Source organism: Plutella xylostella, chromosome 27, assembly GCF_932276165.1.
Source record: "Plutella xylostella chromosome 27, ilPluXylo3.1, whole genome shotgun sequence".
Taxonomy (NCBI): domain Eukaryota; kingdom Metazoa; phylum Arthropoda; class Insecta; order Lepidoptera; family Plutellidae; genus Plutella; species Plutella xylostella.
The window spans coordinates 6564269-6587031 of NC_064007.1; the positions used below are offsets into that span (position 1 = coordinate 6564269).

Sequence of the window (22763 nt, forward strand, 5' to 3'; positions counted from 1 at the left end):
TCGGATGGTAAACAATTGATTACAGAATGATTAGTAAAATCACAATTACAGTAAATATTGTCAATACAAGTGGCTGAGGTGGGAGTAATTCTGGTAGGTTCCAGGAAGACATTACATAAATTATATGACTTGAACAAATTAATTATACAACATTTCATAGAAGTCTCAACTAATAAATCAATATTAAAATCTCCCACCACGACCACTTGTTTTGAGCTCTTAGATAAGATGGTAAAACTATCCTCCATCACTTTCTCAAATACTTTATAGTCAGAAGAGGGGGGCCTCTACACGCTTAAAATTATATACTTGTCCATCTCAACACAAGCTAGTTCAGCTATTCTTTCGACCGATAATTTTACAATATCTTTCCTATCCTTACATTTTAAAATTTTCTTTACAAATATTAATGATCCTCCTTTGTCTAACGATTTCCTATTAAATGAGCTAATAACATTGTAATTTTTTACATTAAAATTCATGTGTTCATTCATTCATTCATTCAATATGTCCACCATAGAGCTATTCCGAGCTGCGACTTCCCGGGCCCAAGTGGCCATAATGATAGCCGACCTACGATAGTAGATGGCACTTGAAGAAGAAGAAGAAAATTCATGTCATCATTTTTAAGGTGATGCTCAGTAATACAAATTATGTCTATGTCGTATTGTTCTAAAAATAACTCTAGCATTAGAAGTTTGCGAGAAAGCCCCTGAATGTTCTGGTGTACAACTCTCAGTTGCTCATCTCTTGTCGTGCATGGCAGTTTAAATTTACATTAGTATTACTACTAACTATCGTATCAGTTGGTCCTACTTCTGTTATACTACTTATAACAGGGTCATAAATATTGTAAGCTAACAATTTAGCTATCTGTCGCTTATAAAACTTAGGTACAAATAATGTACTCTTGGTCAAAATAAAATTGTGAATAAATTTATTTGTATCGAAATACATCATCTGTTCCCTATGACCAAATGTCATGTTAAATATCAACATATTTAACTCATGTATCTGAGTGTTCTGCTTATGAGACCGTGAAGCGGAATAGGGAAAAGCACAGATTATCGTTTTCTTGATTTCCATGGTAGAAAGGGCGTCATAGCATCTTATTAAGTCATTTTCTGTCACATCTAAGCTGTTTTCTAAAAAATGAAAATGAAAATGAAAAAGTATTTATTTAACCAACTTAACAATCTGACACCTTAAAAGTAATAATAATGTTTTATTGGTTACATGGCTTCCATAGTAGGTGTGAACCTGTGTTATGGACGCCAGTTTCCTCTTAGCAGGTTTATATAAATCTAGGCGTCTTACACGTATAACAAAATAAAGTTAAATGGTAAATAGGTACAATAAGAAAATATAAGTTATATAACGAAAAACGACTGGATTTGCCGATGACAATGGAGAATTTTTTAAGTTTGGGATGAGATTCAGTTAAGTATAATTAGGTTTAAAAAAACTGGGAAAAAAGATTATGTACATGTCAAAATAAGTGATTCTGTTTCAATGTAGTTTAAAGTCAGAAGATGATCCAAAAGAGCCTTTTTACATTTTGTGTAGGTCATGGAATAGAACTTAACTACTGCATTTAGCTTATTGTAGAGAAAAGGAGCCAGGAAATAATGCTGTTTCTGAATGTAACTCGTTCGAGTTGGGGGGACATTACAAATTTTGTAGTTACGACGAGCAGAAACAAATAATGTTTTATCATATGGGACAATAAGATGGTGATTTACTATAGTATGGTAAATAAAAATTTGTCGGACTGTGAGGACTTTACATGTTGAATACAAAAGATTTGTTGGATACCTAAATGGTTTGGAAGTCATTACTTTTAGTACTGATCTCTGTGCTCGTTCTAGTTGGATAATGAACGTTTTACAACAGCCGCCCCAAACCGAAATGCAATAATTTATTAAAGAGTAGCAGAGGGCGTAATACAACATATTTAAGATTTTTAAGTCCGCGATGCCACGTAGTCGCCTAAACACCCAGATCATTTTTCGAACTCTTGAAGTAGTCATATCTACGTGTGCCTTCCAACGTAGTTTATCATCTATATCCAAGGTAATAAATTAACAATACTAATGTAGTGTTTGCACTGTATTGTCCTGACAAAATTCTATCTACAATTTGGTTATAAGAAGCCCCTGGCATACATAAATATTAATGACTTTTTGTTTAAGATAGTCATTTAACATGTGACCCATTTTGCTACCTAGCTTATCTGAGAAGACAATTGTCTCATAAGGAGCTTCTCGAAGCAGGCAGGTACTCGGTGTTGAAGACAGGGCAATCTCGGACCGGTCGCACGGTGACGGGCTGCTCGTCGGGACGGCTGGCTCGTCGTTGCAGACTGTAGTAGCTGGCTCGTCGTTGCAGGCTGTACTAGCTGGCTCGTTCACATGAAGAGTGCAGGCTGGTGGCAGCTGAGTGTCAGTTAGTAGGACACTACTCGTTGCGACGGCGGGCTCGTTGTTGCAGGTTATAGTAGGTGGCTGAATCTCATCAGGGGGGCAGGCAGATGGCAGCTGATGTAGCTGAGTGTCAGTTGGTAGGACACTGTCTGCTGCTGGTGCTGTTCAGGTGAAGCACTCTGGTTGAACCCCGAAAGAGGTGCCGACATCTGGGGACTGGTGGTTTTATCCCCACAGTATGGCGTACGGGTACTATTTAGGGCAGACTCTAAGTTGACCAGTCTGCGCTGCAACATTGCCATGTTCATCTCGTAGTAGCTGTTGCATTCCGAAAGGTCCTGCCTATGGACTAAAATATCCTTCTCATACTTATGGACCAGTAGTCCAAGTCTAACATTTTCTTCTTTTATAGATTTCATTGGTTTTTGGAACTTTCTCAAAGTATGTTGACATCTCTTTATAGATCTGTTGATTTTACAGTATTTTTTCCGTTTATTCGCACCGATAATCTTGGGTGTCACTTTGTGTTCGCAGGGTTCTTTGCAAGGTGTAGTGAGGTCTATGGTAGGTACTGCTTTACATTGTGAGTTGATCAGTTCCTCATACAAAGCGATGGTTTTATCATTTTCATCCCGCTCTTGCTCTTCATTCCGTCTTTGGAGCTCTCCGTTGGCCTCAGCCAGCTGTTGTTCCAGGCTGTGGATTTGCGACAGAGTAGCTTCATGGATGTTCTGGCACTGCTGGTATGACCTCAGTAGACCATTGAGCTCATCACACTTGCCTTGCAGATCTTGGTACTGGATATCCTGTTCTACTAATTGGTTTTTTAGCACTGTGTTCTTTTTTAAGATGCACTCAAATTCCATTTCATTTTCATCCCGTTCCTTCATGAGTTGGTCGGTCAGTTCACGGGATGCTTTGAGGTCCTCCAGGGCTGTCCTCAGCCGGAGTTCCAGGTCACGGGTATGTGCCTTGCTTCGGGACATCATCTTGGTTTTGTCTGAAAAAACACGGGGTGCTACGGTAGTATATCGGTATAGAATATGGGGTGAATAGTCAGAGCACCAGATAGGGCTTATTTTTCAGGGTTTTAGTTACAGAACAAATGTTACAGTAACAAATGTTTATTCATGAAGTTACTGATAATTTATAAGCAATTTGGTAGTAGTAGAATTCAAATTGTAACTGATTTTCACTATTCACATTTATACTTTGAGTAAGCTAAAAATAGGTACCTAATTTAGTTATTTGTTGACTAGTCTAATAAAAGGATGTTTTGTTAGTTATCTATGTAACAAGTACAGGCATTCAAATTCACTTCCACATATAAGTCAAGTGAACCGAGCACACAAGTCATAGAAGGATTTAATTCCCTATTCCTAAACCAGGACTACCTACTAGACTACAGGGATGGGGAGCAGGTAATGTTAGAAGGGAATATTCCTAAATAAAAAATTTACTTATAAAATGTTGTTTGAACTATTTGATCCTATGTATTGTGGTAAAATTTGAAATTAAACAATGAGACGGGACAGGGAGACTACAGTTTAGTTTAGGATAAACTAAGTTACTAGGTTTTAAATAGTAAAGATGAGATTGAGAAGAGAAATAAAAATAACTAAAAAACTAAGTTAAATACCTACTTATTAGAAAGAAAAGGAAAGTAAAACGGCAAAGAAAGTTAGAATATCTTAATTTAAACTAAGTATAAAGGCTAAAGGGAGGGAAAACTAGATAATTTTACACAATACTCGCCTGATAATTCGTTGGAAATTTGAAGTTTGACAGGTTATAGGTGGTTCCAATTTCAACCTCATCAATGTGGTAAAAAACTTGTCTTGAGGCTCAAACTTCACTTGTTACACACTTATTTTAAATACATCTATACAATTACACTAATTTTAAGCTAATTAACTAGTATTTAATCAATAAAAAATATTTAAAACTAAGCAGCTGTTTCGTAGACCAACCTTTCAACCAGAAAATGGTCCGTTCCAACATTGACACCCCGATAGGCTCGAGTATCAGCAACGTTTACGCGTTATCTTTGATCCACAATCACAAAGTCTATTATACTCCTTTCATTTTGTCGTTGCCATGTATACATTTGTATCTTCTTGTGCTTGAACATAGAATTAGAAACTACAAGGTTTCTTTCTATGCAAACATTCAGAAGATACCTGCCATTCTGATTCACTCTTACGTCACCAAACTTACCCAATACACTTTCATACCCATCACGCTGTATAATATCACCGAGCATAATAAAGAAATGTTAAGAGAAGAAACTCTTTAAGGGGGGGCATTCTCAGCCGTGGGGTGCAAGGGTACCTCGCTGTTCTATTTCTATATTTCATTAAACTACTTACAGTGTTGTTGATCCAGTTGGTGTAGCTAGAAACGCGCATGAACACTTGAGGGTAGAAGGAATCGTCGCATGTCACCGAAAATGAGGTCACCCCCACCACCACCCCGTTGTACACCAGGGGACCACCGGAGTCACCCGAACAAATGCCGGCTCCTGTGGGGTCAAACTCTTATTGTTAGCCGAGCTAGGTATGACGAGTCTGGAAAATATCGAACGTGTGTGAACACAAACTTCAGCAAATCTCACAAATACTCGACATTTGGCTTCGTTGCGGAGTCAGTTTTTCATCAAACCTCAAACGCACTCGACAATACTCGTCAATCGTCTGCAAAAGTCGGTCCAGCCTATCGACGAGTCGGATATACGAGCTTACCTCCAACACCAAGCAGCCCCGCGCAGAGCATGTTGTTGTATGAGAAGATCGAATAACGCGCGGCGCAGGTGTCTCGGTCCACCTTGCGCAGCCCCACGTGCCGCAGGCCGAGGGGGGTTGAGTTGATGCAGTTCTCCTACGGAATATTACAGTTGTGGTATAGGAAGCCGACATAGAAATGATTCAAGGGCTCATTGCGGCATCATGCCAAACATGGGGTAGGTATATATCCGTTTATTATCAAATAAGAAATTAGGTCATTACTTACCTACATATAAATGCCGATAAAATCCACAAGGTGAAGTGTTTGATACTCACATCAGTCCGTCCCCACCCAACAGCTACCACAGACGCGTTGTCCGGGACCACATACCCCCCCGGGGGGATGGCGGCTGGCTGCACCGAGCTGCTCCGGTAGTTGCTCATATTGGTCGGCAGCACCAACACTGCCACGTCGTTGTCGTAACTGATCATATATTTGTAGTCCTCGTGGACCACGGTCTTGGACGTCACATGCTCTGAGCCTCCGCGGTCATTGTAGGAGGATCCGACGCGAATGACAACTTCAGATGCCCTCAAGATGGTAGTGCCAGTAACAGCTGTAGTGTCATTGATTTTTCTGGAAAGATTTTATAGGTATGGTGTACCTAGATCATTCACTGTATGACTTGATACTGCAGTGGCAAAGGGTTCACACCTGTAACACAATTCACATCGGCTTCTCTTTTGGATTGACTAATTTGATATTTTTGTACTATTTTATATAAAAGTTTTGAAATTGTAATATTTTTAATGGTGCAAAATAAAGAATATTCTATTCAATTTTATAGATATTATAGTGGCTATCGCGGCTCCGCCCGCTGGCGTCTTCGTCGCCAATTTTAGAATCTACTTACTTACTTACTTATTCCCTTCCCAATCTCCGCTGGGGATCAAAGGGCCGAAGTGAAGCGCCGTCATTCTTTACGATCTTGGGCCAGCTCAGAGACATCCGCCCAAGACATCCCCGCCTGGCCCATTTCCTTTTTCACAAAGCGCTGCCATGTCTCTCGCGGTCTGCCGAGTCTTCGTTTACCGCCCTCGGGGTGCCATGTCAGCGCTTCCTTTGGGACGTCTTCGGTACGCCTGAGAACGTGTCCTATCCATCTCCATTTGCGTTCTTTTACGGTTTCTGCTACAGGTTTTTGATGTGTTCTGCGCCAAAGTTCCTCGTTGGAGACAAAGTCAAACCAACGGATCCCTAGGATATTGCGTAAGCATCTGTTTACGAAAACCTGTAGCTTGTTCGTTGTTTGAACCGTTTTCTTCCAAGTTTCGCAACCGTAGAGGAGAACGGTCTTTACGCACGCCTTGAACAGGCGGATCTTGGTTTGGAGACGGAATGCGGAAGACCTCCACACTGGGCTTAACATGGCAAAAGCTCCACGGGCTTTGTTGATGCGGTTGCCGATATCTTCGTCAGTTCCACCATTTGGTGTGATTTTGCTTCCCAGGTAGGTGAAGGTGTCAACATCTTCAATTGATTGGCCGTTGATTTTAAATGGAGTACGGACTGACTTACTCTGGGTGCCTCACTTTTTAGTTCGCGAGATTCCTTCCGTCTTTTTTTCTACTTCTATGCCTACCTCCTAATCCCTTGTGCTTGGAATCTAGAAGTTAATCTAAAAATGGCTAACGATGGCCGTTTCTGGTATCTTCGGAAATGACAATGGGCAGATTGGGACCACCCTCCAATAGCATTAAGACTAACATCGTTGGATAGGTCTTGTCAATAGGAATAACTTTTGCTATGACAGCTTTGTTGTCACAGTTGTCCGTTCAGAGATATTTGACTTATAAGTTCCGATACTCGTCAGTTCATCTTACTGCTATTGGAGGCTGGACCACCCTCCAATAGCAGTAAGACTAATGTCGTTGGATAGGTCTTGTCAATAGGAATAACTTTTGCTTTGACAGCTTTGTTGTCACAGTTGTCCGTTCAGAGATATTTGACTTATAAGTTCCGATACTCGTCAGTTCATCTTACTGCTATTGGAGGCTGGACCACCCTCCAATAGCATTAAGACTAACATCGTTGGATAAGTCTTGTCAATAGGAATAACTTTTGCTGTGACAGCTTTTTTGTCACAGTTGTCCGTTCAGAGATATTTGACTTATAAGTTCCGATAGTCGTCAATTCATCTTACTGCTATTGGAGGATGGACCACCCTCCAATAGCAGTAAGACTAACGTCGTTGGATAGGTCTTGTCAATAGGAATAACTTTTGCTTTGACAGCTTTGTTGTCACAGTTGTCCGTTCAGAGATTTATGACATCCGATAGGATAAAATGTAGTTTTAAAATTAATGGTGGAGGAGTGTTGTGTTTGTGGTCATCGTATATGGTGACCTCTTTGTGAAGTGACAGTTCACCTGTCACGCTTATTAAGAGAATGGCAGCTAACAAGCAATTGTATTATTAATTACCGCCAACCCGCAATGTATTTTTGCAGTAAGATGAACTGACGACTATCGGAACTTATAAGTCAAATATCTCTGAACGGACAACTGTGACAACAAAACTGTCAAAGCAAAAGTTTTTCCTTTTAACAAGACCTATCCAACGACATTAGTCTTACTGCTATTGGAGGGTGGTCCAGCCTCCAATAGCAGTAAGATGAACTGACGAGTATCGGAACTTATAAGTCAAATATCTCTGAACGGACAACTGTGACTACAAAACTGTCAAAGCAAAAGTTTTTCCTTTTAACAAGACCTATCCAACGACATTAGTCTTACTGCTATTGGAGGGTGGTCCAGCCTCCAATAGCAGTAAGATGAACTGACGAGTATCGGAACTTATAAGTCAAATATCTCTGAACGGACAACTGTGACCACAAAGCTGTCAAAGCAAAAGTTATTCCTATTGACAAGACCTATCCAACGACGTTAGTCCTACTGCTATTGGAGGGTGGTCCATCCTCCAATAGCAGTAAGATGAACTGACGAGTATCGGAACTTATAAGTCATATATCTCTGAACGGACAACTGTGACAACAAAGCTGTCAAAGCAAAAGTTATTCTTATTGACAAGACCTATCCAACGATGTTAGTCTTATTGCTATTGGAGGGTGGTCCCAGCTCCCATATATTTTTGCCCATCCTCTTTTATTTGTAAACTACGATCTTAACCAAGAGTATTGTGTGTATGGGCCCTAAGCTGTACAACAAACTGCCTTACAATATAAGATGTCTTGACATTATTAAATTTAAAAATGAACTGAATTGTATTCTCCAAAAAAAATGTTATTATACAATTAATGACTACCTAAATGACATTTTATAATTTATTATATAACTAAATGAATGACTATTATTGTATGACTATTTAATTATTATATTGCTATTATTGTGTTATCTCAGTTTGAACTTAATTTATATAAATTTGCATGAATTCTATAGTGTAGGTAATCCAAAAAGTTGTACGTACTAATAATTTTGTAACACCATTTTATTTACCCATGTTTACAATAAATGAATTTTTATCTTTATCTTTATCTTATCTTATTCTGAGTTTAATACTTCAACCTCTTTGCTGTCTGTGTGCAATATTTGACGTTCGGTACAGTATGTTGTCACGACATCTATCGGCTTGAACCAAAACTTAACTGACAGCTGTCAAGGAAAACGGCTCATTCAATTCTAGGGCACAACTAATATTAATAACCTACTACTTATCTAAAACGTTATGCATATTTCTACTTTACACGCTTTTAATATAATTTTCAATAAGAAGGTACAAATCATACAAAATAAACCACAGGATGCCCAAGGAAATATATAAAAAATCAAAAGTTGTTAAAAATACATTTAATTTCAATCCTATAAGTAAAATAAAATAAGAAAATGCAAATGTAAAATAAGGTAGGTCCATACCTAACACCAATCTTTCAATATAAATTTATTCAAACATATGTTTAATCAGTTGAAATTTTGAGAATCGTCAAACATCATCGATGCGTTCTTAATAAAAAATATATATCAGTTTTTGGAATATATTATCCATATTGAGGCGAGTAGCATCAGACCGAAGTTGACGTGGGCCGCCGCGGCGGAGTTGGGGCTGCGCGAGCGCTTTACCTGGTTTTGGCGTACCTGGAAAGTTTAAAATTATAATAACATAGCCCGTGAGCCTCAAAACTCACCTTTAAAAATTTATTATTTATATGTAAATCCAGGGCATTGATAACAACAATATTTTCTTTGTCGTCTAATAGAGAAGAAACTCTTAAAGGGGCACCGGCTGTATCTTTCGATATTTAATTATATTACTCACAATGTTATTGATCCAGGCGCTGTAGCTAGCGACGCGCATGAATACTTGAGGGTAGAAGGAATCGCCACATGGCCTGTCAAGACGTAAAAACGAGGCCACCCCCACCACCACCCCGTTGTACACCAGGGGACCACCGGAGTCACCATAACAAACACCGGCTCCTGTAAGGGACAAACTCTTATTGTTAGCCGAGCTATCACGTCTTGACGAGTCTGGAAATTACCCAACATGTGTAAACACAAACTTTCTCTTTCAAAAACACTCTTGAATCCACTTCGTAGCGGGTCGGTTTTTCATGAAACCTCAAATGCACTCGATAAAACTCGTCAATCGTCTGCATAAGTCGGTCCAGCACGTCAACTCGAGTCGGATATACGAACTTACCTCCAACATCAAGCAGCGCCGCGCAGAGCACGGAGTCTGGGCCCTGAACCCCCCACCGCGCGCTGCAGGTGTCTCGGTCCACGTTGCGCAGCCCCACGTGCCGGAGACCGAGTGGCAACGACTTACTGCAGTTCGCCTATAGAGTGTTTAATTGGAAATAGTAAGCCGAAAGGATTGATTAATCTATCTATCATTCTAAACCCATGTGATGGGATATTACATATTTATTTATCGATTGAGAAATTTGATCATTTTTGATAATATGAAATCTGTCAGAAGTGAACTCACAACAGTCCGTCCCCACCCAACAGCTACCACAGACGCGTTGTCCGGGACCACATACCCCCCCGGGGGGATGACGGCTGGCTGCACCGAGCTGCTCCGGTAGTTGCTTATACTGTCCGACAGCACCAACACTGCCACGTCGTTAAGAGGGACGTTATAGCTCTCGTGAACCACGATCTTGGACGTCACGTGTACTGAGCCTCCGCGGTCATTGTAGGTGGATCCGACGCGAATGACAACTTGAGATGCCTTCAACATAGTAGTGCCAGTAACAGCTGTAGTGTCATTGATTTTTCTGGAAAGATTTTTTAGGTATGGTGTACCTAGATCATCCACTGTATGACTTGATACTGCAGTGGCAAAGGGCCTACCTATAAATAACACAATTCAGATTGCTTCTCTTTTGGATTGACTAATTTGATATTTTATATTATAGTAAATATATGCGCTACACGGTGCCTTAGGCCGTTTGTCCACCACAGCCGTCACCATCCGTGACGCTCCGTCAGCGAGAACGACGTGAAGGATGACGGCGCTCGGACACTTCATGGCCATGTTAAATGATATCACAAAATTGGCGACGTCATCACCTCCCGGTAACGGCGGTGGTGGAGGAACAGCTTCAGAGCCGGGACAACTTCCTTTAGACCGCGTCCACGACGCCAGCGAGCGGAGAATTACGTACAGTAAGTAAGCCTCCACCATAAAGGAAATAATCCTAGTTATAATAGTTATAGCCGCTATTGCGGCTAATCCCTTGTGCTTGGAATCTAGAAGTTAATCTAAAAATCGCTAACGATGGCCGTTCTAAAAATTGGAATTAGCATGACGAGGGGGTGGCCTTGGCAGTTTTTGGAATAAACGCTTTCAAACGGAAGTTACGATTTTTTATCCACTGGCGGTGCTTGTTCTGCGTATTATAGCGCCTTAAAGGCGCAGCGAAGCTCTTGGAGGTACCTAGTGTAAACAAAATGGATTTTATGATCTGAATTGTATTAAGGGTCGGCAATAGGGAATCGAGGGTTGGCATTGTCATAGAATTATGTAGTAAATGATGCTCTACAGCCTTGAAAAATCACACAGGTAGCCGAAGAGTCTAGCTAGGTGCTGAATGATTCGAATTCAAGTAAATGATTATGGATAACTGTAAATAAAATTCAGAATATGACGAAAAACCAGAAAATCACACTCCCGTATTGTAACAACTGTGTCGTAATTATTAAGAATTTTCATATGATTTTTATCATATTATAAAGTTAAAGGCTTGGACTAGGCGCTAAATACCTTGTTTTTTAATAAACACAAACTTATTTTGTGTAAATTAATCCCAAACTTGAGCAATTTTTTTCCCTCAAATCTTCATACAAATATCTATGGCTTTCTGTGTTATAAAATCATAAACACAAGTGACGTTTGACTCAGTTGGCCGCTGGCCTCCAAAGAAGGGTCACGTCGGTTTAGGCAGCACTGACAGCTCGCGATCTTATCGTGTACAGATACAAAATCACTGCACATTGGTTGTCATTGCACTTTTTCAACTTTTATGACACCAACATAATTTGATTTGAAATTGAGGAAGCATAATTCCTCCAGTATATTCAATACATTAAATTAAATTAGATAGTGTGCAATATTCTCGTGACATTACAGTCTCGTAAAGGTCTGATGAGGAGCAGGAATATAGCGAATGGATCTAAGTGATGACAATACGCACGAACATTAGGTTAGGGATCAAAAATACAGTCTCTTGGTGCTGGTTGAGGTATGGTCTCGTGAGGATCTGATGAGGGCAGTAACACGGTGGTGGCTCAATTTTATTTCAAAGATGTTAATAGCTAAAAGCATCGAGTTTAGGCTATTAAGTATGTTTTTCAGAGAGAGAGAAAGAGATTTTATTTTTCCTCTGGATGTGTTAGGTTTACTGGGTTTACTAAGTTCATTCTGTTAATGGCATCAAGTTGTTATGTGTTCATAAGTAATAATTATTTATTAACAAAATGCTGCTGATTCTCCACGAAAATGTAAAAATAAAAATAAAATAAATAAAAATAAATTCGTAACGTAAAATTGTCAATGACGGAATTTCTTCTATAGACAGTAGCCACAAAAAAAACAAACGATAGATGGCGTGATTTGAAGATAAAGATACATTTATTCGACACATAGACAGCAACAACAAAAAAATACAGATTTAAAGAAAAGAAACACATACTTATACAAAACAACAAAGAAAAAAAAGGATACACATCAAAATAACTGGAAAAAATATAAGCCCCAATTTACTTGTGTGGGACAGGGAGTACCATAATATATTTTTTGGGGTACTCCCCATCTATGCGAAATATCAGCTTGATATCTTTACCCGTTTCTGAGAAAAAGGGCGGTGACAGACAGTCAGTCAGACAGACGGACAACAAAGAGATCCTATAACGGTTGCTTTTTTTCTTTTGACGTTCGAAACCCTAAAATTAAGTAAAAATATTATGCTGCTACCGAAAAATGTACTTACAGGTATTGAAAAAGCGGTATACTCGTATAGTACTAAACAAATTATAAACAAACAAAAAACCCGACTGCACGCTAAAAAGATGAAAACAAGTCCCAATGTTAATTGAAAGTATCGTATGCGGGGACCAGCAGAGGGTTCACCATTTAGCTGAATGTTACTTAGAAAACGGCCTTGAGTGGCGGTCAAGTTGGTCCCCGCCTGCGATACTTTCCATTAACATTGGGACTTGTTTTCATGTTTTTAGCGTACAGTCGGGTTTTTCGTTTGTTTATAATTGTATTTTTGTATTTGTAACTTTTTAGTTGTTTTTATTTTATGAAATTTTACGTCAGTAGTTCATGATCATTTTTTATTTCAATAATTTTGGTGTTGTTATTTAAATACCTTCAATATGCATATTTTTGTAATGTGAAAATCAAGCCCTTTCATTTGATACCTTACACGGCAAAGTTGAATTATTATTTTTTCGATCATCACGTTATGTCCTCTAGAGGGCGCTATGTACATTTTAATGGAACGTCACATAGCCTATAACCATCGCGCCATCAATACGCTTCTAACAATACCTCATACATCAAAATCTATCAAGCCGTTTAGGCTACAGGAGGGAACAAAGAAACAGACAAACATACATACATACAATCAAAAAACATTACCCTCCTCCTTCGGCAGTCGGGTAAAAAGGAGTAAGACAGGGGGTCATTCTGAACTTTTGCTCTACAAAAACCTTTTTCATAGAAACTTTGTTGGACATGGGACTTTTTACCATGGAAAACGAATATATTTTTTCGCGAATTTGCAAATCGCGTAGAACAAAAGTTGTTCAGAATGACCCCTTGAGTCATCCCCTTTTGGCTTAGTATAGCCCTTTTGCGACACTATGTATTTACTTTGCTTTGTCGTCGGGGTTCAGTTGGCTGGAGGATGCCCGAAACTTATTATCTACACTTTAATACTTGTAGTTACCTTTCTACAAGTAAATACCACATTTGTTTGAGAAAGCTAATCGGGTTCCGAGTATAGAGTAAAGTGGCACCCCTATTAATTTCTACTCTTTCCTGGTGCCTACCAGTGTAAGTAAGAATTATACTTACTTACCCTAAAATCACCCAAAATGTACTTAAACATAATTGTCAATAAAGTTGGCGAGTAAAAGTTTATCGACCCACTGTGCAAACTTACATGTGTGCGTGTCACTGCGTGTGCTGTGTGAAGAGCATTGAAAACCCAAAATTGGCGCGGCACGTCACCCTGTACGGGCCCTTAAATAAGTACCTAATGATCTTTTCCATTGTAATGATCTTACTTTGTAATTTGGTCTTACATTATTATTCTGAGATCTGGGAATGACATCTGTTCTGTGATCGCCCATTGTCTATGGTTTTTCTGTGATCAAAATAGAGGAAGTTACTTCCGGGATCCGCCATATGCCGCGAAAAGGGTCCACACAACTTATCCCGGAGAAAACGTTTTCGATGTTGGAATCAGGCGCACGACATTTTTATCATCCCATACAAAATTTAATCCATATTTTATTTTGTATCGTTTTTGGCAACCCTACGTTCTGATAGCATTACGTCAAACACTGACGTGTTTATTGTAAACAAAAACATAACCTCAAAAACATATGATAAATCGGGGGCCGCAAATTTGAAATATTACTGATTCGAAACACAAGAGTATGTTTGGATTTTGTACGTTATACCTCCCTAGTTTTAAAACATTGCAACAAGAACATTCTTGGGATAAAATCAAAGAAAAACATACCTAGTTAATTACAAAGTTCAATCAATTTTCACAGCAATCCTTTTCCACAACAAACACAACACTACATCTTAAACTCTTCACAGACATCTGATGAACCACTGCAGCCTCAAATAATCACATTAATCACATTCCACTTACACAATACTAACTGTTTTGAAGTAGATAATACTTAACACGAAAAACAACAAAACACTTGAACCACGAGAAAAAGGTTAAGGCCTAATTTCACACCATTCGGTTAGGTTAAAAATACCTCGGTTTGGTTACATCATGGACCGTTAAGGTTAGTGAGTGTCCCACCATGCTAAATCATGCGGTTAACTCCCTTGATCGCGTGATAAACTTAATTGCTGCTGTGGGGTTCCGCTAAGACTTGGTTAAGACCGGTAACCAGGCAACGGGTTGTTGATTTTTGACACATTTGTCAAGAATTCAAGATGGAAAAATGAACAGAGCCTTTGATAAACAATTTACGAACTAGATGTTGTGTGACATAAAAAATGAAGCGAAATACTGTCTGGGTTTTATATACTGTCAAACCGAGGTAAAAGTTTTAATTTAATGTCCTAACCTAACTTGGAACCGCAATATAGAAACACAAATTAATGGCCCTACCTGTAAATCGAACCCGGGATCCCTGGGTGATGAAGCTGAGCTTCTATCACTAGACCACAGAGGTAGATATAAGAAGCTCGATAAGAGCAGCTGCGGCCCGGCATGAATGAGCTTAAGGTGTTCATGACGAAAAATTATAAGTGTAAGATGATGTTTACTGTCTAGCAATATAGGGTGTTTAACATCATAGCCATAAGGACTATTTTTAAGCCGACCGCCTACACGCATAATGTTGTTATTGTCTAAGAATGGGGTCAATGACAATAAACGGTTTTTATGAGGTAATGACTTGCTAGCCTTTAATATGTTGTATTCAGTAAACATTTCTATTTGAGCTATTTTTATAATGAAATAATAAGAATCATTAAGTTCTGAAAGAGAAAGATTTCCACATTTTTTATCGCTTTTATTACGAATATTATGTATAAATCTAAGAATATACGCTACTACACGTTGTAGTTTTATGAATCTTGAGTATTTTTGAATTAAGTTTGAGAATAGGTATGTTTCAGATTCATTACTAGTTACAAGATTTGATACGAATTCTTGTTTACAAGTTTCTTTGACGTAAGTGTTAGGCATGCTAGGCCAATAACGTTCGTCTTTATGTAGAAAGTCGGGTCCGTACCACCACAAGCTGGAGCTGCCGATAGAATCGGCCTTCACCCCCCTTGTTATTAAATCCGCGGGGTTATCTTTGGTCGGTACGTAGCCCCACGTGTGACCGCTTGTAGTTTCTTGTACCTCACTAACTCGGTTACGCACAAAAGGCTTTAGCTGATTAGGCGACGTAGCTAACCAACTCAATACGATGGTGGAGTCGCTCCAAAACCTACTTCTAGTTATGTTCGCTGTAAGTGCAGTGGTGACTTTCGCCCACAATCTCGCCCCTAGTAACGCGCCGCACAACTCAAGGCGCGGAATAGTCGTAATCTTGATAGGTGCTACTTTGTTTTTAGCGGAGTTCTAGCTCTTGCTTTTCAAGCGCACTAAGGGTAGGCGAAGCTGAAATTGTGGCAATGTAATTTTTAAACAGTGTTAATTTTCCTTTTATTGTTACACGTTTTTTGCAAAGCTGAGCTAGCCTGTCCTTGTGATTATTGCCTTTAGATGTCTCTAAATTGGAAGGATTTGTCATGATGATTGTGAAAAGACAAAATATGATAAGCGTAACTAAGCGTACGTAATGAAATAAAGATTTTGCAGGTATATTTTTGCAATTATTAATTAAGTATGTATTTTATAGCAAATGGCAAACGATAAGGCAATGAAATGTAATTTATTTATTTATTTATTTATATATGATTCGCCAACAAAGATTACATTAAATTCATGCTTAATAAAAATACAGTAGTTAAATGATAAATGCATCTTCAATAACAGGCGAATACAGCATGCATTATAAGTAATAATTAAATTAGATTTTTAAAGTTAAAGCCTTAATAATTTACATTTAAATTATAAAAAAGTACAAATCAAATATAAATTAAGTATAAATTAGAGCCTTAATAATTTACATTTAAAATTATAAAAAAGTATAATTGCATTGAAACACTATTAAAATAACATTAATTGGCAATAAATAATTTGAATTTACATTGAAATTGATAGATTGATTAAAAATAATTAATTGATAAAATAAAATAAATATTTGAACATTTAAAATAATATGTAGCTATAACAACCGCATCAGTTCCTTTTTGAAAACTGGAAGCCTTTGAGATATGCAGATATCCGTTTCTTTGGTGACTGTATTAAAAGATCTACACATCCTGTTTAGTGGAGAAAATTGCCCTAAATTTGTGTTGCTTTTTCTAATGTGGAAAAGCATGTATTTATTTTTTCTAGGCAAACGTACAGGGATTGCTATTTGTAATTTGGCTAGTAGTGTCGGTGCATCTATCATTCCGTTTACCAACTTGTGCAAGAAAATAATATCTGCCACCTTTCTGCGTGAAGATAAAGACTGCATGTGAAAATATTCTAGTCTCTCTTTGTAGCTTTGTAGTTTTTTTGCAAGGCCATAACGGTAACTTAAGTGCCACAGAAACCTTTTTTGTACACTCTCAATTCGTTTCTCGTAAACAGCGTAGTGGGGGTTCCACACTTGACTGCAGTATTCCAAACAACTACGTACTAATGAATTAAAGAGAACTAGCCTAGCTGAAACACTTTTAAAGTCCTTTGTATTTCTGATTATGAAACCCAACATTTTAAAGCCGCGATTCACAATACACTCTACATGTTTGTTAAATTGTAGCTTACTGTCCAGTCCTATACCTAGATCCCTGATTTCAACCACATTTTTCAAAGGGGAGTCATTTATGTAGTATGTATGAGGTATGCAATTTTGCCTACATCGCGAAAACATCATGTGATAACATTTAGATGTGTTTAAGGGCATGCCATTTACATCACACCACTCAACCAGACGACTTAAATCACTTTGAAGTTCATCATTGCTTTCTAACGACAATATGGGCTTCACTATTTTCAGGTCATCAGCAAAAAGGTAGAAATTTGTGTGTCGAAAACAAAGGGGAAGATCGTTTATAAAAACATTGAAAAGTAATGGGCCTAGGTGTGATCCTTGCGGAACCCCAGATACGGCTTCAAATGAATACGATGAATAGCCATTTATTACCACTTTAGAATTTCGACCATGGAGATAAGATCCTAGCCAAGACAGCAAACCACCCCCCACCCCCAGGCTTTCAAGTTTCCTTAACAGTATAGAATAGTTCACCCGATCGAAAGCTTTGCTAAAATCCGTGTAAATAGCACTTGTACTTATTCGAGAGTCAACAGCCTGCGAAACTTCATCCACAAAGTCCACCATATTAGTACAGGTAGATCTCGCCTTCATGAAGCCATGTTGATTATTAGATAGAAGAGGCCTAACATGATAAAACAAAATTTTGTGTATAAGTTTTTAAAAAACTTTGGCAACTACTGATAATATTGATATAGGACGGTAATCTGTAACTGAACTTTTATCACCGGCTTTAAAGAGCGGGATTACTCTAGCTTCCTTCCAAACCGTAGGGAATACTCCAGACTGTAAAGACGCGTTGTATATTAAATGAAGGGGATAACTAAGCGCCCGAGCACAATTCTTAACAAAAATTGCCGGTAAGCCATCCGCTCCAGCACCCTTGGCGTGGTCCAATCTTTTTAAAGCCATAAAGACTTCCGAATGACTAAATGATGCAGTGGTTATACAGTTATTGCTTGAATGCTGGTTAATTGAATCATCTCTACATTGGGGATTGAAGCGACTGTAGGCCTTAGAAAAAATATCAGCAAATAAATTACATATATCATCGCCAGTTTTAGCTACTTTGGTACCCATTTTCATTTCTGCGGGGTATGTACTTTTATTTTGCCTTTTTTGTTTTATGTATGACCAAAACAACTTAGAGTTAGATATTACTGATTCTTCAATTTTAGATATATAATTATTAAAGTTTTCTTTGCGTAGTTTATCACATCGAGCCCTAAGCAACTCAAACGATAATTTGTCCATCGGATTTCCGTATCTTTTGACCTTTATATGCAATTTATGCTTCTCTCGTAGTATTTTAATTAGAGTATTGGTAAACCACGGTGGATATTTACTAGAACTAGCAATCTTACTTTGGGGAACATGATTCTTTACTATGTCATTGATTTCATTATAAAAAACATCAACCATATCATCAATGTTTTTGCATAAAGAAAATTTATTGGCCCATGGTACAGATTCGATTTTGCTGTTAATCACATTATAATCGGCCTTATAGAAGTTGAGTTTAAGCTGAGGTTTCGGAATTAAAGTACTGTCTTTGACAAATGAAACAGAAAATAAAAGTGAAGGATGAAGTGGGTCAATCGGGACAAAAGAATCAGAACCCGCGCACAGGTTGATGATCGGCAGGTTGCTGAACACTAAGTCCAATATATTATTGTTTACATTCAATACATGATTATATTGATAGAGATTATTTGAAACAGAAAAATCCACCAATTCATTTCCAAAAGAACTATTATTAGTTCCAGGCGAACAAGTATAATTTTCAGTATTAAGGGTCCATGAAATACAGCTCAAATTAAAATCACCTACCAGTATAACATTTTCAAGATTTTCTAAAACTCTATTTGTATTTTGTATGTAATGATCCAAGATATGTTTTTTCATGGGTGGTGCTAAATATACTCCACAAATATATAATTTACAATTGTTTTTATTTTTGTCTTTTATATCTAAAACTATCCACATATCTTCGCAGCCGCTTTCAAATTCAAGAACTCTATGTGAATTAATACGTTTATGAACGGCTATTATAACGCCCCCTCCTGCTTTCTGAGGATCAAACGTTGTGGATTCACGATCGCGCCTATAAACTTGATATCTATTATCGAATAATTCGCAATCATATACGTTACTTTTAAGCCAACTTTCCGTTACAACGATCACATCAAAATTTGCAAGACTACAATTATGAAAGAACACATTAGTTTTAGTATTTAGTCCTCTAGTATTTTGGTAGTAAAAATTTAAAGTATCGAATGATGAGTCCAATAAAATATAAAAGAACATGCACGATCATTTATGATTAGCTATGTATTTGATTTCTACGTGAGTTTAATCAAATACATAGAGATTAATCTTTTCCACATGATCACGAAGAAATTGATTTTCGGCCTCCAAGGTCTTGACTTTGTCAACGTATTCACTTTGTTTGGTTACGATTTCTTCGAACTTATCGTTGAAAAATTTCATCGCCTGGCTGTAGTCCGCCAGTTCCTCGCGAATGGTTTTTAGCTGAGGCTCCAATTTGGTTGAGATAATACTAAACATGCTGGAGTATAAGTTTTCCTTGATTTCCTTTGCTATCAAATCTTTTAACTCTTCCATTCCTACTACACCCTGTATGACCAACGTCCTGGTCAGGCGGCGGCACCGGGAGCCCGGATAGCCCGCGCTGGCGGTCGCGGCTCCGAAGTGTGACATGAGCACTGCGATCTTCCTCAACAAGCTTTGGTGCGCTATTAGATCTTACTGGGGTATTAGTATTGTCACCTCCCTTCCTATTTTTACTTTTACAAAATGCACAAATCCAACAAGACTTTTCTTCCGAGGTAAATTTTTTGAAGTCCTTCTCCAATATATTTGCGCAGGATAGGTCATAGAACCCTTTACATTGCTTGCAAAACAGTCTTTTAAATATAAATATGAATAAATATAAATATGTGGGGACATCTCACACACGGCTATCCGACCCCAAGCTAGGCAGAACCTGTGTTATGGGTGTCGGACAGCTGATATATCTACACAAATACATAGATAGATAGATACTAAATATAAATATCAACACCCAAGACCCGAGTACAAATATCTGTCTTTAAACAAATATCTGCCCCAGTCGGGAATCGAACCCGGGACCTTCGGCTCAGTAGTCAGGGTCACTAACCACTACGCCATTCGGTCGTCCGAATCCGTCTTTTATCATCTAACTCTACACTGCAGCCCGAACAGATTGGCATAATGCTGAAGCCTACGCTGCGTAGCAACGCACCGCTACGAGTACTACAAGTGCTACAAGCACGACGACGAAACAGGTATGTATTTTGGGCACGGCGTCGGCAAGCAGATTGGTGCAGTGGTTCAAGCGGCCGGTCGTGGAGCCGAGGGCCGCCGGTTCAAATCCTCCGCCGACAACTTCTTTTTCGTTTATTAATAAACGCAAAATTGTAGTAGGTAACAGCAATCCTCTCACCAGTCACCGCTAGAGCGAGAAGTCCGACACTCCGCAATATGGCCGCCGGGTCTTATGGTGGAGTCCCCAAGATGAAACGAGAGGCGCCGATACTTTCGAAATTTGGAATTAAATTATACAATTTAAAAATCAGAGCAAAAACTTTAAAACACAGCACACGTCCGATCCTTAGCAAAGACACCGAAGAAAAAAAGTGTAATACCTAAGCACTGTTTTAAAATGAATTATAGTGAGATTATTAATATTTTGTCTTTAAATTTTAGAATGTTTTATGTAATTAGGTGATTTAATTAAGGTTATAATTATTACTTTTTGATCTAAGGTAAGAATTAAATATGCAAGATGAGGTTAGGCTAATTTAAGAGTGGAAAAGGCAAGGTTTGGCTGGGTGGGTGTGAATGTAAGTCGGGAATGTGAAAGGGATAATTGGAACGATCTCACGGCCTTTGTTTTATCCTGATGTCCCCGATGGCTGCAGGCAGACGACGATTGCCAACACTTATGACGTGCGTGGCACCGCGTGGCGATGACCTGGAGCGAAGTTCAGCACCCGGCGAAGTTGATTGCGACCGTAGCGTTGATGGATTGATCAGCAGCTTGATGTGAAGATTGTGATGGGGTCACAGGCGTCGAGGTGAGGACACGTAGCACGTGGCACAGCGAAGCTTTTTCGGAGAATTTGTCAGGTTTACGAAACGCACAGTAGGATTGCACGTATTTCGTGTTGCGACGTATTCCTTTTCTTCTTTCTTTCTATGTAGATTCGTGCTTGATTACTCGAAGTACGCTGCGATGACCTCTGATCGACCGTTACGTAACCGTCTCACGCCGCTGTTCGCGAATCTTCCATGCGCGCCCGCCGACTTTTGGTTGTGATTTTATTTTCTTGCTGATTTTGATGTTATGGCGAGAGGACCATGAACGGATCGGTTTCCATAGCTACGTGATTTTATAAGGTCGTTGATATGTAGGTCACTGTGTCACGTCAGGGTTGTTGGTACCCAGTTTTCGAGTAAAACTTTGGACGTTAATTATTCAAAAACGGTACCGTATTTTGAGATTCTGACTTCTTTCCCGGGCTTAGACATAACATGCTGCACATGCTGGTTTCGGCTTGATATACCCTTTTTGCAACACCGAGCAAAACAATTAAATATTATTATTTCTGATTAATTGTGGAATGTTCAGGTGCAAATGTTGTAAAAGTAATAAATAAGTAAATGGTAACAAGTGAGTTTAATATTGGTGCACCCGCCCTATCGGATTAGTCAATACTAGTTTGTAAATTAATGACAGGGAAATATAGCTGACCGTTAAATCGTAACTAAGCTAAGAACATACAAAAAATAGGAATTTATTACCGAAATAAGCAGTGCGCAGCGGTGAGCACGTGGTGCTGTGTGAGTATCACGCCCCCACAGTTATCCCGCAGCAGCTTCTGACCACGCATCTGCAAATACAGCGATAAAGTACGTTACATACATACATATACATACATATGCACTCACAACTATAATCCCCGAAGGGGTAGTCAGAGGTGGCTCACAAGCGAGCCACCCACTTTTCGCAGCACATTTTGTACTCACGTGATAGGTTGCGAACCATATCGCCGTTTTGGGATAAGTACCATGCACTTAGGATACACATCTAGAATCTAGATGTGCAGGTTTCCTCACGATGTTGTCCATCACCGTAAGAGCACGTGGTATTATTGTACTTAAACTCCTTAATTCAAAGAATTCATTGGTACAGGCCAGGATTTGAACCCGCGGCCTCTTGATTGAGAGGACGAGGCCTTATCCATTGTATCCATTACACCACCACCGCTCTAAAGTACGTTACAATGAGGGCTATGTATAACTTACCGCAAATTTAAAATAACTTAAGGCTACGTCAAACAGTAAGCATTACTAGCGCGCGTCAGAGCGCTAACTTGACGCCGCGCTATGACGCCAAGATGTGTTGT

General features: G+C 38.8%; 2 protein-coding genes across 3 annotated transcripts in view; both read right to left on the bottom strand.

The window, feature by feature from the left end:
* The window catches only part of LOC125490753 (trypsin-like), a 34824-nt gene extending 12462 nt beyond the window's left edge, over positions 1–22362 (bottom strand). For both annotated transcript variants that reach the window (XM_048631018.1, XM_048631017.1), the window contains exons 1-4: positions 22159–22362; positions 5483–5783; positions 5165–5300; positions 4793–4944 (exon numbers count right to left, since the gene is read on the bottom strand). In XM_048631018.1, coding sequence (XP_048486975.1) covers positions 4793–4944; positions 5165–5300; positions 5483–5783; positions 22159–22247 — 678 coding nt within the window. In that variant the 5' untranslated portion in view covers positions 22248–22362. The remainder of the gene's footprint in view (positions 1–4792; positions 4945–5164; positions 5301–5482; positions 5784–22158) is intronic.
* LOC125490754 (trypsin CFT-1-like) lies at positions 9058–10424 on the bottom strand. Its single transcript, XM_048631023.1, has 4 exons — positions 10151–10424; positions 9863–9998; positions 9479–9639; positions 9058–9297 (listed from the first exon to the last, which is right to left on the bottom strand). Exons 1-4 carry the CDS (start codon positions 10403–10405, stop codon positions 9184–9186), a joined length of 666 nt encoding a protein of 221 aa, XP_048486980.1. The 5' UTR covers positions 10406–10424; the 3' UTR covers positions 9058–9183.
* Positions 22363–22763: the final 401 nt, after the last annotated feature.